Here is a 17,845-nt window from a genome sequence, read left to right on the forward strand (position 1 = left end):
CTTCTGTGTCAGTTATTGTTTTAATGAATGTTCAGTGTGGGAGATTTAGCAAGCTCCTGTTACTGGTAAAAACAACTGTCTCTCTGTTTTGCTATTAGGATGAACTTGTGCTATAAGGTTAGATCGAGAGAGCTAATGTTATAAAGCAACACAGTGATTATATATAGTCAGCGTGATATGGGGATTGCACTTATTTTACGCCCCAGCAAACCGAGGCAGAGTCGAGATATGAACCAGAGAATAGACCAATAATGCCACTCTAAGTCGGTTTCAATAAATCGAGTGCATCTGCCTTGTCGCCATAACGTCAACGCGGTGCACTCTGATTGGAACATAGCAGTTTAATGACAGGCGCATTAGCCAATGGGTCTGAGCACATGGATGTCGCCCACTAACTGTCTGTGAATCCAATTGGTCAACAATTTCACAACGTCTAGAAAATGTTAAAACGGCCTATGTGATTGGGTTCTCGAATGTAGTGTCTCGTTGCATCAATTTGAGAGCTCTAGTCCATAACAGTAGCAATTGGACCTGAAGAGATCGGTGTGAAGTTACTTTGCCAGTGACGCTTCACAAATAGCGAGCTACTTTTTATTTATACATACTAATTCAGTAGTACCATGGCCTCGGGAGGAGAGTAAGTAGAAATGTGTTACCAGTTGCCTAACTACTGTTAGCTAAACAGCCAACACATCTAGAAAAGTATTTTCACAAGCGTGTTACTAAACTCGAGTATTATACCTCAGCTAAGGTTAGCTAGCTAGTTAGCGTATATGTCATGCCCTACTAACGTTACGAATTAACTTGGCTAGCTAACTAACTAACGTATGAGCTAATGTAAAGTAAAGTGTAATTGGGAACAGTTATTGGAATGACCCGATTGACAAACGTTTGTAGGTAGGCAGTTAGCTAGCTAGGTTACGCTGTGTCAAGCTAAGTTGGCTGGGCCTACCGGCACATTTGACTAACTATGTAAGCTAACTAGCCTGTGACACGCTGGCCTCCAGGCTTGACAAGCTCATCCAACGACCATGATGATAAATTAGAGTCCGGAAATAACTAAGTTACTGCAAACTCAATTCGTTAAACGTTACTAGTTCCCCAACTACGTAAGTGGCTAGCTAACTCAAAGCTGGGTGAAAATGTCGGCCTTGTCACTGGTTTAGCTAACGTTACCAGCCTAGCTAACTAATACACGGTTAGTGTTATGATGGTTTAGGAGTATGGTATATTGCGAAAATATAAACTAGATATCTAGCTAATGCAATAAGGTTTATATACCGAACTAGCTAACGTTAGCTACATCAATGTTTTAGCTGGTTTAAATAGCCGTAGCTTGCTAGCTCGGGATCCCAAAAGTTGTCCTTTTGCTGTGTCATCTGCTCACTGCTACTGAGCTAACGGTAGCTAGTTAGCCAACATTTGCTAGCTGGCGATGAATTAACAGTATTTATGCCAAGCTATCTAACATTAGCATAGTTGACTAGCTGACTACGAAAATTACGTTTCTAAATAATCTGAATAAGACAAGGACTAAATGTTTATGGAGTAACAACTGCGAATTATCTGACGGTCAGCTTTGAGTTTTAATTTGTCGCTTTTGTTTCTGTTTGAACTAGATCCAAAAATGATGACCTTTCCACTGCGATTCTGAAGCAGAAGACCAGACCAAACAGATTGATTGTCGATGAATCCATCAATGAGGACAACAGTGTGGTCTCTCTCTCTCAGGTAGGCCTAAAATACAGGTCATTGGGTGGATTTGTGTTCACGTTTAGAATCCCAGAATGTGATTATTTTATTATGTGTTATTTTGATACTGCTGCTTGTGTGGAAACGATCTGGTCCTGCGGTTTATGTATTTAGTACACTTAGTGAAATTAATGTCATTCGTCCTCTGTTTTTAGGCAAAGATGGATGAGCTGCAGCTGTTCCGTGGTGACACAGTGCTGATGAAGGGGAAGAAGCGCAGGGAGTCTGTGTGTATTGTCCTGTCTGACGACACCTGCTCTGATGAGAAGGTCCGCATGAACCGTGTGGTCCGCAACAATCTCCGTGTCCGTCTGGGGGATGTCATCAGGTACGCACACACACAACTGTATATTAACTGGATGGTGCCGATAGAGATGGCAGCTTCGCTTCAAGTCCTTAGGAAACTGCAGTATTTACATTTTTTTGTTTGTATTTCTTAAATTGATAGCACAGAAAACAACCTTAAGTGTTATTACATACATACATACGAGAATAACTATTGGATATCAGATGTCAACTTACCAGCACTACGACCAGGAATACGACTTTCCCAAAGCAGATGCAGACACAAAGGTGTCTGCACCTCCCAGGGCATTTGAACTGATTAGAGGGTTACCAAAACATCGCCATTGGAGGAGATGGTGCCAGAGTGGTCTTCCAGTGAGTCTTCGGATGCGTACACACCACCCATAGCTTCCGAGTATATTACTCGCTAATGTCCAGCCCCTAGTTAACAAAGTAGACGAAAATAGGGCAAGAGTTGCTTTCCAAAGAGTGATCTGGGATGGTAACATACTGTTTCACGGAGACAATGGCTAGCTAGGGACATGCTGTCGGAGTCCATGCAACCAATGGGATTTTCAGTGCATCGAACAAACGTCCGGTAAGAAGGGTGGGGGTGTATGTTTCATGATTAACGACTCATGGTGTAATTGTAACAACATAGAAGAGCTCAAGTCCTTTTGTTGACCTGACCTAGAATTGTTCACAATCAAATGCCGACCGTAATATCTCCCAAGACAACCTCCTCGGTTATCGTCATAGCCGTGTATATCCCCCCACAAGCGGATACCAAGACGGCCATCAAGGAACTTCACTGGATTTTATGCAAACTGGAAACCATATATCCTGAAGCTACATTTACTGTATCTGGGGATTAGATTAAAGCTAATCTGAGAACAAGGCTACCTAAATTCTATCAGTACATCGATTGCAGTACACGAGAAACACACGACGCTACTCCAACTTCTGCGACGCATACAAGGCCCTCCCCCGCTCTCCTTTTGTCAAATCTGACCATTACTCCATCTTGTGACTCCCTTCCTATAGGCATAAACTAAAACGGGAAGCGCCCGTGCTTATTTCTATACAATGCTGGTCGGACCAATCGGATTCCACATTCCAAGATTGCTTCAATCACGTGAACTGGGATATGTTCCTGGTAGCTTCAGACAATAACATTGACGTATACTCTGACTCTGTGAGTGAGTTTTTATAAAGAAGTGTAGAGAAGATGTTGTACCCACTGTGACTATTAAAACCTTCCCTAACCAGAAACTTTTGCAGCATTTGCGCAAAACTGAAAGCATGTACGACCGCATTTAATCATGGCAAGGCGACTGGAAACAAGACCGAATACAGTGTAATTATTCCCTCCGTAAGGCAATCAAATGAGCAATTCAACTGCTCAAACACGAGACTTATGTGGCAGGGTCTACAGACAATCAAGGATTATAAAAAGAAAACCAGCCGCGTCACTGACATCGATGTCTTGCTCCCAGATAAATTAAACAACTTCTTTGCGCGGTGAGTAAAACATTTAAACGTGTTAACCCTCGCAAGGCTGCCTGACCAGACGGCATCCCTAGCCATGTCCTCAGAGCATGCGCAGACTGGCTGGCGTGTTTACGGACGTAATCAATCAATCCCGATCCCAGTCTGCTGTCTCCACATGCTTCAAGATGGCCACCATTGATCCTATTCCCAAGAAAGCTAAGGTACCTGAACTAAATGACTATCGCCCCGTAGCACTCCTGTCATCATGAAGTGCTTTGAGACTAGTCAAGGATCATATCAACGCCACCCTACCTGTCACCCTGGACCCACTCCAGTTTGCTAAGTGCCCCAATAGGTCCACAGACGATGCAATCGCCATCACACTGCACACTGCCCTATCCCATCTGGACAAGAGGAATACCTATGTAAGAATGCTGTTCATTGCCTACAGCTCAGCATTCAACACCATAGTACCCTCCAAACTCATCATTTAAGCTTTAGACCCTGGGTCTTGACCTTGCTCTGGGCAACTTGGTCCTGGACTTCATGACGGGCTGCCCCCAGGTGGCCAAGGTAGGAAACAGCGTTTCCTCTCCGCTGATTCTCAACACTGGGGCCCCACAAGGATTTGTTCTCAGCTCTCTCCTGTTCTCCCTGTTCACCCACGACTGCGTGGCCATGCATGCCTCCAACTCAATCATCAAGTTTGCAGACGACACCAGGGTGTTAGGCTTGATTACCAACAACGATGAGACAGCCTACAGGGAGGAGGTGAGGGCCCTCGGTGTGGTGTCAGGAAAACAAAGATATTGTGGATTTCAGGAAAAAGCAGAGGGAGCACCCCACTATCCACATCGATGGGACCGCATTGAAGGTGGACAGTCACAGGAAGGTGGATGTCACAGGAAGGCAAAAAGATCATCAAGGACAATAATCACCCGAGTCACTACCTATTTACCCTGCTTTCATCCAGAAGGCGGTCAGTACAGGTGCATCAGAGCTGGGACAGAGGGGAGCTGTTTTTCAATCTCAAGGCCATCAGACTGTGAAACGGTCACCACTAGCACAGTTATCATCGGCCACCGTAATAAATGGAACTCTAATCACTTTAATAATGCCACTTTTAAAGTATATACACATACGAGATATGTAAACATACTGTATCCTTCACAATCTATTGGGTCTTAGCTGCTCTGTCGCTGCTCATCCATATGTTATACTTATATATTCTCATTCCTTTACTAGATTGTATCATGTTTAGTTGTGGAATTGTTAGATACTGCTGCACTGTCGGCTCTAGAAGCATAAGCATTTCGCTACACTCGCAATAATATCTGCTAATCTTGTGTATGTGACCTATACGATTTGTTTTATTTAAATATTACCAATGCAAATTGAGATTAGTGACGTTTCTCCTTCTACAGTATCCAGCCGTGTCCTGATGTAAAGTATGGGAAGAGGATTCATGTTCTGCCTATTGATGACACAGTCGAAGGGATCACTGGCAACCTGTTTGAGGTCTACCTCAAACCCTATTTCCTAGAGGCCTACAGGCCCATCCGCAAGGGTCAGTACACACACCTGTTACCATTCATTTTGTTTCCAAAGTAAGACTGAACAATAGAGTTTGCGCTGTATTTAATTCTCTTCCTCTTTCAGGAATACCTAGGATAGGATAAAGTAATTCTTCTCACCCCCCCCCCCCTTACTAGATTTAGATGCACTATTGTAAAGTGGCTGTTCCACTGGATGTCTTAAGGTGAACGCACCAATTTGTAAGTCGCTCTGGATAAGAGCGTCTGCTAAATGACTTAAATGTAAATGTAATGTCATTGTGTGTAGGTGATATCTTCCTGGTTCGGGGGGGTATGCGTGCGGTGGAGTTCAAGGTGGTAGAGACCGACCCCAACCCCTACTGCATCGTCGCCCCAGATACAGTCATCCACTGCGAGGGAGAGCCAATCAGGAGAGAGGTGGGTCACAACCTTCCCCATCGCTTGTGGGCAGAGCACTCTTCATTTAGCCTATGGAAATATAGGCGTTGTGCTTGCTTTCCCGAAGTCCACAGCAACGGGGGGTGATATCTATATTGAATTGGGTCCTATGTATCCTGAAGTCCCTGCCAATACCCGGCAAATGGTGAGCAAACCTACCCTCAGACTGACTTGTATGTTTCCTGTGTGTGTAGGATGAGGAGGAGTCCCTGAATGAGGTGGGCTATGATGATATCGGAGGAGTGAGGAAGCAGCTAGCTCAGATCAAGGAGATGGTTGAGCTGCCTCTCAGACACCCTGCACTGTTCAAGGCTATAGGAGTCAAGGTAAAAAAAACACAGAGCTCCTATCTTCTAGGCCAGGTGTATTCAACTCCTACCCTATGAGGTCTGGAGCCTGCTGGTTTTCGGTTCTAATTAATTCCACGCACCTGGTGTCCCAAGTCTAAATCCCTCTCTGATTAGAGGGGAAAATGAATTAAAGCAGTGGATCTGGCTTTGAGGTCCAGAATTTCGTTTGAAGGTTCTAGGCCTTCTGTCAGCCTCTACACACTTTCTTGATTAGTAGAATTTAAACACATGCTTTCTTGACTTTTTTAAAGTCAATGATTTCAGTTGGCTCAAGCATAGGAAACATTTAGTTGTATTGGAAATGTGTTCTAATGTCCCCTGTCAACAACACTAAGGAGATTGACATGTACCTCCACTCTCCTCCAGCCCCCCCGTGGTATCCTGCTATACGGACCTCCCGGTACAGGAAAGACCCTGATTGCCAGAGCTGTTGCTAACGAGACCGGAGCCTTCTTCTTCCTCATCAATGGTCAGATGCTAAACCTTACACTGTCCCTGGTAGATGATCACTATTCTTTTGTCATTTTGTGGTAGCTGTTTTGATTTTGCCCTGTATGACCTCTATCGGTCTGTGTGCCGGTCCGTGTGTGCGTAGGTCCTGAGATTATGAGTAAGCTGGCTGGGGAGAGTGAGAGCAACCTGAGGAAGGCCTTTGAGGAGGCTGAGAAGAACTCTCCTGCCATCATCTTCATTGATGAACTGGACGCTATCGCTCCCAAGAGAGAGAAGGTGTGGAGAGGGGGAATAAGTATTAACGGTGTATATTGGTTGATGTGCAGAAGAGGTTAATCAAAATGGAATACTAAGAAACCTGAAATCCCCTTTTTAAAGGACAATAATGGGTCACCCAACAATGACACTATAATAAAGACCAAGTGTAGCAGCTATAAATGGTGGTCTGAAATTTTCTGTAGACCAACTGTTAGATGGAGAGACATTTCATGCTGTTATGTTAACTGTGGTTGTAGACTCATGGAGAAGTGGAGAGGCGTATCGTGTCTCAGCTGCTGACCCTGATGGACGGGCTGAAGCAGAGAGCTCATGTCATCGTCATGGCAGCCACCAACAGACCAAACAGCATAGATGCTGCACTTAGAAGATTTGGTACGTATACACACTATCTGTTGGATACAGGGTGTTATTGTTTTATTGTGCAGGTGTTGTGTATTGGTTTTCCCAATGCTAAAACGTGTGTGTGGTGTGTGTGTGTCCAGGGCGTTTTGACAAGGAGGTGGACATTGGTATCCCCGATGCTACAGGCAGACTGGAGATCCTGCAGATCCACACCAAGAACATGAAACTGAATGACGATGTTGACCTTGAGCAGGTGTGTGATGACTCTTTGTGTCTCAAAGGCACTCTATACCCTACAGCCCTGGTCAAAAGTAGAGCACTATTTGGGGGTAGGGTGCCATTTGGGATGTATCCTTGGTGTGTGTCTTGAAGTGTCTGACACATTTGCCTAGGGCTAGGTGATATGGGCCAAATATCATATCACTGTATTTCTCTAATTTCTGATTGTATTTGATGTTTCCGAATAATCGTTAAATGTTTTTGTAGTTCATGGCAACAACTTAATTCTAAGTAGTTTTAATAGGTTTTCTCCTTTTGATTGCTTTATACCGTTCAACCAAATAGAGGCTAAACTGACAGTATTCCGATTTGTACAACTTTGCATATGATACTCGACCAATGGGTGTCCATTTGCATTATTGATAAATTACAGCATTTTCATAGTTTATTTCATGCACTAATTTATCATTATTTCTTTTGTCTTATAAATACTTTATTATTTTCGCCACTAGGGGTAGTCGGACGATTTCTGGGGATCTGTTTGGCACGCTAGAAAGTTGGCTAGCAGTTCTCAGCATTTAGCAGTTTCTTACTGGCGATTTTAAAAATGTATGATTACCATAATTGTCTAAACATTACTGAACAACTTTAATGTAATAACTATAACAATATTTTTGTGTTAGATAAAGTAAAAATCCAATCCGGTCCGTGAATGAATACCTGTATTTTACTGCCCAGCCCATGTAACTGTCAGCATTCTGTTCTGAGGGGCTCTTGCATGTTTTAACTCCCTCTGTGTTTCTTTGTGTAGGTGGCTAATGAGACCCATGGCCACGTGGGTGCTGATCTGGCTGCCTTGTGCTCAGAGGCTGCTCTCCAGGCCATCAGGAAGAAGATGGACCTCATCGACCTGGAGGACGAGACCATCGATGCGGAGGTCATGAACTCCCTTGCAGTTACCATGGACGACTTTAGGGTAAGAAACACTCTACCAACTGTAAACTACGTAGGGTAGACTACACACAATATCACAATCCTGCATATAATAACTATACGGCTACCTGTTATGTGTTTTTATATATTAAACGTGGGTATTTCTTTCAGTGGGCTCTAAGCCAGAGTAACCCATCAGCTCTGAGGGAGACAGTGGTGGAGGTTCCTAACATCACCTGGGGGGACATCGGAGGACTGGAAGACGTTAAGCGGGAGCTGCAGGAGCTGGTGCAGGTAAGGCGTGCGCAGCGCACACAGTTTAACCTTACATTGTCATACCTAATTACACATTATCATACCTAATTACCTCTTTTCCCTGTAGTACCCAGTGGAGCACCCAGATAAGTTCCTGAAGTTCGGTATGACTCCTTCAAAGGGAGTGTTGTTCTACGGGCCTCCGGGTTGCGGTAAGACCCTGCTGGCCAAGGCCATTGCCAACGAGTGCCAGGCCAACTTCATCTCCATTAAAGGACCTGAGCTTCTCACCATGTGGTTTGGAGAGTCAGAGGCTAACGTCAGGGAGATCTTTGACAAGGTATGACATAGTGACTCTCCAACAATAAGTGAACATTTTGTATTAGTGCACTATAGTAGATTCTAAATCAACATGGAGAAAAACTGGGGTGTTAGTGTTGAACCCTGCGGTTCAATCTCCTGTGTTTCTCTGTTTGCAGGCTCGCCAGGCAGCCCCATGTGTGTTGTTCTTTGACGAGCTGGACTCCATAGCGAAGGCCCGTGGAGGTAATGTGGGAGACGGTGGCGGTGCGGCCGACCGTGTCATCAACCAGATCCTGACTGAGATGGACGGCATGTCCAGCAAGAAGAACGTCTTCATCATTGGAGCCACCAATCGCCCTGACATCATCGACCCTGCCATCCTCCGACCCGGCCGTCTGGACCAGCTCATATACATCCCTTTGCCTGACGAGAAGAGCAGGATCAATATTCTCAAGGCTAACCTCCGGAAGAGCCCCATTAGCAAGGTAAAACACACAGTTCCCCAACAGTCCATCCTCCTACGCCTGTCATCATGCCAATGTAGCAAGGGCTGATGATGCCGTTATATAACCTTAAATGATTGGTTAAACCTGGTCTCTTCCGTCTGTCCTGTAGGATGTTGATCTGGACTTCCTGGCTAAGATGACCAATGGGTTCTCGGGTGCTGACCTTACAGAGATCTGCCAGCGGGCCTGTAAGCTGGCTATCAGAGAGTGCATTGAGAACGAGATTCGCCGAGAAAGGGAGAGGCAGACCAACCCCTCTGCTATGGTCAGCTCACAGCTCACTCGCACACCTTAATCGCTCACTTAATGTTTCTCTCCCTATGTCTACTTTTCTTTTTCAATTAACCTTTCTCCTCGTCTCCAGGAGGTGGAGGAAGATGACCCTGTGCCTGAGATCAGGAAGGACCACTTTGAGGAGGCCATGCGATTCGCCCGCCGCTCTGTCAGCGACAATGACATCCGCAAATACGAGATGTTTGCCCAGACACTGCAGCAGAGCCGAGGATTTGGTAGCTTCAGGTATGGGTGTGACTGCGACTGCGGGGAGGGGGGGTGGTGTGTTTAATTTAAAAAAAAATTTTTTTTATGTAATGGTGAATATTTTCTCTCTCCCAGGTTCCCCTCCAATGCTGCAGGGGGCAGCGGTCCCAGCCAGGGTACTGGGGGCACTGGTGGGGGGCCAGTGTTTAACGAGGATAATGATGATGACCTGTATGGATAGATGGACGGCTGGATGGATGGTGCCACATGGTGGCCAGCTCTGTTATCATACCTGTACAAACACTCAAACCCAATTGACCATTTTTAGGACTATGTGCTTCTTTCATGTGTTTCTTTTTGTATGATTCCTCTCTGGTGGAGAAAACAACATGTAGCTGCCTGGTTTGATCTGGAAGGGGGGCAGTGGATAGAGGTGATTGGTTGATGGGGGGGGGGGGCCTTGAGTGGCCCCATTCTGAGTTTATTACAATCCCATGTGACTGGTTTTGGTTGTGGGATTCTATGCGAGACTATAAAAGGGGATTAAAGAATAGCTAATGACTTAATTTTTTTATGAGTAGTAGCATATAATGTATGACAAGTTTGAAAATGTTGCAAATAAAATCTCACGAAATGACAATGTTTGACGTAATTGATGTCCGTCTGTCCCAATTCCTTGTTTGTGACACCAGGTTCACCATAACAAAGTTGTCTAACCAGTTTCTCATTCCTTTAGATGGGAGGTCTGACCTATTGTGGGACTGGGTATTGAACCCAGGACATCTGCATGCTTTAGGACGTGTTAGACCATTGTGCTAAAAAGCCTCTATTTGCTCTAGTCGGTAACCTGAGCCCTTAGGTCTTCAGGGTTTGTTATAACAAGCTTGTTGCGTAGGAGTGTTAACCCTATAGTGTCCTTCCAAACCTGGTCACCGTACCACCATGGCAACCTTGCGTTAAACACCTGTAAATTAAATTACAATGGATAAAGTTGAATGTATGAGTTCTCAACGTTTTTATATCCAAAATGGTGGCCATTGTTTCAATGTATGCAATCCCTTATCTGACCACACGGTGTCCCACTTACCTGACCAGCTCATCCCAGGGTGCATATAAACTGCAATTTAAACTTTGACGCACATGATGTTGATTGTTTATATTCAAATGTATTTAATGAGCCCGAGTTCTGTCTACGAGTAAAAATGGGTTATTTGCAGGTGGGATGTTTCGGGGCCTGTTCCTCTAGATGCGTACGGTCCGTTTTGGCTGTTTACCAACAATTTGGGTTACAGATCCAACCAGACTTTGTCTTAAACCAGTGTGACTCCTGAGTATTACAGACTGGCTGACAGACAGAACTATCACTCCTTACGGCTTCTTACTCTAGCATGTTATTTCTACACGGATGTAACTTCTCACATTACAGGGAACCTTTACTCTCTCCACGGTGGACAGGCGCCATAATGTTGGACTAAGCTGCACTATTGTCATTCATTCATCACTATTTGCACGCAATGTGGTTCAGAGCAGCGTTAAGGGTGTAGACCATAGCAATCTATTGGAACAAATGCTGTTTTAAGCTGAAACGAGTAGCAGGGGGGGGGTGATTCTGATTTCAGCAGCATGACCTCGGACCACTCAACCTGCTTTGGGTATTGGACTATGCTTTAATACAATTCTCTATCACGTGACAATGTAATATAGGATGATACTATTTAGACATGTATTCAAGCCAGCCCGTGACGGTCATATAGTTGGATCAGCTATTTAGCTACAGAAGCTAAATGAATCTAGTTAAATCATGATGGGTTCAGAGCTGTTTGAAAGCGAGACCGAGAAAAGTGGTGGATTTGGCTGTTTTAACTATGTATATGGGGTATCATATCCCTGTCTCGGATGATATAAGTATTTGTCACACGTGAGACCCCTGTGCTGAGTTAATGAATTCCGACATGAATGATAATCAGTAACACCGCATTCAGACTTAGACATGGTGACTTGCAACTCACTCCAGGTCATCTGGGTCATTCTCCGAGTCCTAGAGATGGTTTGACCTCTAGAGCTAGATACCGTGTTGCTACCTCATATACAATTCCATTAATTCCTAATGTGTTTGTCTGCCTGCCATGTCAAAACCTCTGGTCTGAACCATGAGTTTCTACGTGACCCTGTTGTCTGGGAACCTGGAAGAGCACTCCCGGACAGGTCAGAATGCTATTAAAAGTTACGTTTTTAAGCTAGCTGTGGAATGAGTTAATGGTACGTTAACTCCGTTACACGAGCATGCGCAAGCTTTCTTGTTACCATTGTGGTGATAGAAATGAGAATGAATGTGCATGCACGCAACTGGAAAAAATATTGTCCTTTAATGCTTATTCAAAAACAGATAACCGTAACCTGTGTTTATGGTTTGACCATCTGCGTCTCCAGGTGAAGCAGGAAGTGCTGGCGGCTCTAGACTGTGGCTACAAACACAATAATTGCTACAGTTTACAGTAAAGAGCAGGAGGTGGGGGAGGCACTCTGAGGCTGGGACAGGAAAAGTGAGCCACACACACTGTCTTTCCAAGGCCATTCTACGCTTCCGGGACCATTCTGACACACAAACACACAGGAAGAATAATCAGGTCGAGGAAAAGTAGAAGTTTGATTGAAGAGCATTACCAAAAGTCTTTAAAAGCTACACATGATCACAAGTATGAGGACACCTGCTCCTCAAACATTTAATTCCAAAATCATGGGTATTAATATGGAGTTGGTCCAGCCCTTTGCTGCTATAACAGCCTCCACTCTTCTGGGAAGGCTTTACTCTAGATGTTGGAACATTGCTGCGGTGACTTGCTTCCATTCAGCCACAAGAGCATTAGTGAGGTCGGGCACTGATGTTGGGTGATTAGGTCTGGCTCGCAGTCGGCGTTCCAATTTATCCCAAAGGTGTTGAATGGGGTTGAGGTCGGGGCTCTGCAGGCCAGTCAAGTTCTTCCACACCAATCTCGACAACGTTTCTGTATGGACCTCGCTTTGTGCACAGGGGCATTGTCATGCTGAAGCAGGAAAGAGCCTTCACCAAACTGTTGCCACTAATTTGGAAGCACAGAATCGTCTAGAATGTCAGTGTATGCTGTAGCGTTAAGATTTCCCTTCAGTGGAACTAAGGGGCCTAGTCCAAACTATGAAAACACAGCCCCAGACCATTATTCCTTCTCCACCAAACTTTACAGTGGGCACTATGCATTGGGGCAGGTAGCTTTCTCCTGACACCCGCCAAACCAAGATTTGTCCGTCGGACTGCCAGATGAGGAAGCTGATTGTTGGAAAGGTGTCATCCTATGACTGTGCCACGTTGAAAGTCACTGAGCTCTTCAGTAAGGCCATTCTACTGCCAATGTTTGTCTATGGAGATTGCATGGCTAGGTGCTCGATTTTATACACCTGTCAGCAACGGTTTGGCTGAAATGTCCAAATCCACTAATTTGAAGGGGTGTCCACATACTTTTGTACATATAGTGTATGTGTGTCATGTGTGTTGATCCCCTGTGCAGTCCCCCAGACCCTGCGTCATGAGGATGTGTTTCTGACCTCTAAGCTGTGTAACACCCAGCATCACCCTGACTACGTAGAGACAGCCTGTAGTAAGAGTCTAATACACCTAGGACTGGAATACCTGGCCCTCTACCTCATGTACTGGCCCACAGCCTTCCAGTGAGCAACACACACATACACCTAATCACACCTCGAATTTGTCCCACACATGTTGGTCCTCTGAGCTGCCTGCGTGTTCTCCAGGCGTGGGACAGAGCTGATGCCCAAGCGGGTCGTTGGCAGTGTGAGTTACGATGACATACAATACTGGGAAACCTGGGTTGCCATGGAGAACCTGGTTGATAAGGGGATGGTCCGAGGAATCGGTCTGTCCATCTTCAATTAGGTATGTGTGATGTGTGTGTACAGTATGTTTTTGTAATGGTGTCTCACTCTGTGTGTTAGTAGGTGGAGTGTCACCCATGTCTGTCCCAGGCCGAGCTGCTGAGTCACTGCAGGTAGGTGTGTGTGTATTCTAGGACGGTAGGTGTGTGTGACGGCCTACTGTCCCCTGGGTAGTGCTGAGCAGTCCAGGGCTTCGCCTGATGAACCCTGCCTGCTGCAGGACCCTGGACTGGGGGGCTGTCACCCTCCACCACAGAAAGACCCCTGCTCAGGATATACTCACGTAACACACAAACACCTCAGTGTAACTAGCCGTAGTGTAATTAACAATGCTCAAGTGTGTGTGTCTCTCTGTCTCCAGGTGGCAGGTACAGAGAGGGATGGTCTGCATCCCCAAGAGCGTTACTCCTTCCAGGATCCTGCAGAACCTGCAGGTCAGGAGGACAGTGCCATCTAGTGGAAGGAATACCAATTGAACTGCATGATGTTTTACCAGTTTGGAAACTATTCACCTCTTCCACAAAATGTGACTTTTTGATGGCTGAGTCTAGGAAACTACAGGCTATAATTCTGTGTAGCTGCTGGGATTGTTTATCTTGAGTGGGAATTTGTTTGTCTGATTGACAGGTGTTTGACTTCTCCTGTCGGATGAAGACCTGAAGCAGATCGAGTCGTTCAACAGAAACGAGAGGTACATCATCCCGGCTGTGGAGGTGAGTTCTGATTGTCTCAGATGAGACCTCAGGGTGCAGGTCCATAGTCTTATATACAGCCTCATTACATAGTCACAACTAGATAGGTGAACAATTTGTAAGTCGCTCTGGATAAGAGCGTCTGCTAAATGACTTAAATGTAAATGTAAGAAGAGCAGATGAGGATGCCGTATGAGACTACTGAGATGCAGCCAAATTCAGCTGAGCCATGGGGTTTTGTGGTGGTACTGAATGGAACTGTGTGTGTTCTCTTCACAGAGGGACAGAGAGTGGAGGGATGCAGACCACCCTCATTTCCCGACCTGATCTAGAGACAGATCCACTGGCCACATCTAGAGTCAGCTCTGCTGGCCCCACATTTAGAGTCAGCTCTACTGGCCCCACATTTAGAGTCAGCTCTACTGGCCCCACATCTAGAGTCAGCTCTACTGGCCCCACATCTAGAGTCAGCTCTACTGGCCCCACATCTAGAGTCAGCTCTACTGGCCCCACATCTAGAGTCAGCTCTACTGGCCCCACATATAGAGTCAGCTCTACTGGCCCCACATCTAGAGTCAGCTCTACTGGCCCCACATCTAGAGTCATCTCTACTGGCCCCACATCTAGAGTCAGCTCTGCTTACCCCTCCTGTCTCAGCTTCCAGTATTTATGCTGCAGTAGTTTGTGTCGGGAGCTAGGGTCAGTCTCTTATATCTGGAGTACTTCTCCTGTCTTATCCAGTGTCCTGTGTGAATTTAAGTATGCTCTCGCTAATTCTCTCTCACTCTCGAAGGACCTGAGCCCTAGCACCATGCTTCAGGACTACCTGGCGTAATGACTCCTTGCGGTCCCCAGTCTACCTGGCCGTGCTGCTGCTCCAGTTTCAACAGTTCTGCCTGCGGCTATGGACCCTGACCTGTTCACCAGACGTGCTACCTGTCCCAGACCTGCTGTTTTCAACTCTCTAGAGACAGCAGGAGCGGTAGAGATACTCTTAGTGATCGGCTATGAAAAGCCAACTGACATTTACTCCTGAGGTGCTGACCTGTTGCACCCTCTATAACCACTGTGATTATTATTATTTGACCATGCTGGTAATTTATGAACATCTTGGCCATGTTCTGTTATAATCTCCACCCGGCTCAGCCAGAAGAGGACTGGCCACCCCTCATAGCCTGGTTCCTCTCTAGGTTTCTTCCTAGGTTTTGGCCTTTCTAGGGAGTTTTTCCTAGCCCTCGTGCTTCTACACCTGCATTGCTTTCTGTTTGGGGTTTTAGGCTGGGTTTCTGTACAGCACTTTGAGATATCAGCTGATGTAAGAAGGGCTATATAAATACATTTGATTTACTGACCCACACATATACTTTTATTTATACAGAATACCTGGACTGGAGTTACTAGGCCTAGTCACTAGAGATTTGAATATTTGATCAGACAAACGCCATCTGTTATGCAGCTCATGTTCCCTTAGTAAGAATCCACATACATACATCTTACTCAATTATTAAGAATTCATTATTAGTGGGAAAATATATTTGTTTCTAATCCTTGATTTTGTTATACTCAAACTGATCCAGTGTTCCGATGTGTGGATATCTAATCTGTGAGATTGTTGGACAATAAATGATAAATAAAACATCCTTTCCTTCCGTAATTGAAGTAACAACAGAGCTGAGTGTGATGGATAGGTGAAAGCAGTCGAATGGGGGTCAGCTACAAATACCTCCACTCCTCACATAAACACACAAGACCATACGTAGCGCAATACTTGGTTTATTGGTTGTCATTGTAAAATTCAACTCACATGAGAAACCTTGTCAAAAGTACAGAAGCTGTGAAACAGTGAGAATCACTCGGTTGCAGTGTCTGTATCTCTGTGTGTGAACATGAAAATAAGTTTGGCACAACCTTTAGGCAGGGAGCAACAACCGTATCATTCTGTTTCCTTACATATTCCTTCAAATCCCTCTATCCTGTAGACCAGGGCTCGCCAACCCTGTTCCTGGAGAGTTACCTTCCTGTAGGTTTTCAATCCAACCCCAGTTGTAACTAACCTGATTCAGCTTATCAACATGCTAACTATTAGAATCAGGTGAGCTAAATTATGGTTGGAGTGAAAACCTACAGGACTGTAGCTCTTCAAGAACAGGGTTGGAGAGCTCTGCTGTAGATATTTCGTCAATAGAAAACATTACAAGTGGCAAAAAGACCAAGAAAAGGGTCTCCATTTAATATTGATAGTCTTGAAGTGATGTATGATAGTACCAGACTGATAGGCCCCTCAGCGCAGTACAGATCACTGCAGCCCTCAGACTGATAGGCCCCTCAGCGCATTACAGATCACTGCAGCCCCCAGACTGATAGGCCCCTCAGCGCAGTACAGATCACTGCAGCCCTCAGACTGATAGGACCCTCAGCGCATTACAGATCACTGCAGCCCCCAGACTGATAGGCCCCTCAGCGCAGTACAGATCACTGCAGCCCCCAGACTGATAGGCCCCTCAGCGCAGTACAGATCACTGCAGCCCTCAGACTGATAGGCCCCTCAGCGCATTACAGATCACTGCAGCCCCCAGACTGATAGGCCCCTCAGCGCAGTACAGATCACTGCAGCCCCCAGACTGATAGGCCCCTCAGCGCAGTACAGGTCACTGCAGCCCCCATACGGTCAGTGTCGGTATACACTGGTACTGAGTACCATCAACTAAAATGTTCTACTGGTTGAGTAGCAGCACTCATATTTATATACATATATAATCACTTTAAAGAATTGCGGCGTTCCAGCTCCTAAATAGAAACATTACCGGGAACAAAAATGAGTACCAGCATCTATTTCATTCCTTCACCTCAAGCACCACATACAGTAGCACTCCCACTAAACTCCCCACAGCCAAAAGACGGCATCCACAGTAGATCAGTCCTGGCTATCTGGGCAGGTTTACATTGAATGTGTTTCACAAAACCTATTATAAAGTTTCATAGAAATGTGTCTTCATATTCTCTGCGTTTAACCTGTGGACACTGAGTGTGTGTGTGTGTCTCCAAGTTAAGGCACTTACCAGTCTCTCATTGAGTCAGGGAGAGCTTAAGGCAGTTGTTAAAGACTTAGTCATTCCCTTTGAGAGACACACCACAGGGATCAACGCACCTATGGATGACAGACTTAGATGAAACGGTTCAATTCTGGTCCTGTGGGGCCAAAACCCTTTTGTGTCTTTTGTTTCTACCTGGTGGTTAATTGCACTCACCTGGTGTCCCAGGTCTGAATCGGTCCCTGATTAGGAGAGGATGAAAAACAGAAGTTCAAGCACTGACCTAGATGATGATGACCCATAGTGCAGGGGTATTCAACTCTTACCCTACGAGGTCCAGAGCCTACTTTTCTGTTGTACCTTTTAAGTAATTGCACACACCTGATGTCCCAGGCCTAAATCAGTCCCTGTTTAGAGGGATAAGAATGGGAGGGAAAGCAGTGGAACTTGCTTCGATGTCTATAGTTTAATTGGAGGGTCATAGTAGATAGTGCTGGGCTTCTCAGCCAGTCAGGGAGTCTGGACCAGAGACATAGATACACAGAGTTCAGA

At 45.5% G+C, this 17,845-nt stretch overlaps 1 protein-coding gene and 1 pseudogene across 1 annotated transcript; both read left to right on the forward strand.

Moving 5' to 3' along the window:
• The first annotated feature begins 488 nt into the window (after positions 1–488).
• On the forward strand, positions 489–10,282 carry LOC115111685 (transitional endoplasmic reticulum ATPase-like). The gene is made up of 17 exons (XM_029638020.2): positions 489–637; positions 1,620–1,731; positions 1,908–2,080; positions 4,953–5,095; positions 5,371–5,501; positions 5,717–5,848; positions 6,239–6,341; positions 6,468–6,601; positions 6,841–6,976; positions 7,087–7,199; positions 7,977–8,141; positions 8,270–8,392; positions 8,481–8,693; positions 8,833–9,141; positions 9,272–9,427; positions 9,527–9,681; positions 9,778–10,282. The coding sequence occupies exons 1-17, from the start codon at positions 621–623 to the stop codon at positions 9,881–9,883; spliced, it is 2,421 nt and encodes an 806-aa protein (XP_029493880.1). The 5' UTR covers positions 489–620; the 3' UTR covers positions 9,884–10,282.
• A 1,532-nt stretch (positions 10,283–11,814) lies between these two features.
• LOC115111049 (aldo-keto reductase family 1 member A1-A-like) lies at positions 11,815–15,870 on the forward strand (annotated as a pseudogene).
• Positions 15,871–17,845: the final 1,975 nt, after the last annotated feature.

The sequence above is a fragment of the Oncorhynchus nerka genome, linkage group LG27, assembly GCF_034236695.1.
Source record: "Oncorhynchus nerka isolate Pitt River linkage group LG27, Oner_Uvic_2.0, whole genome shotgun sequence".
NCBI lineage: Eukaryota > Metazoa > Chordata > Actinopteri > Salmoniformes > Salmonidae > Oncorhynchus > Oncorhynchus nerka.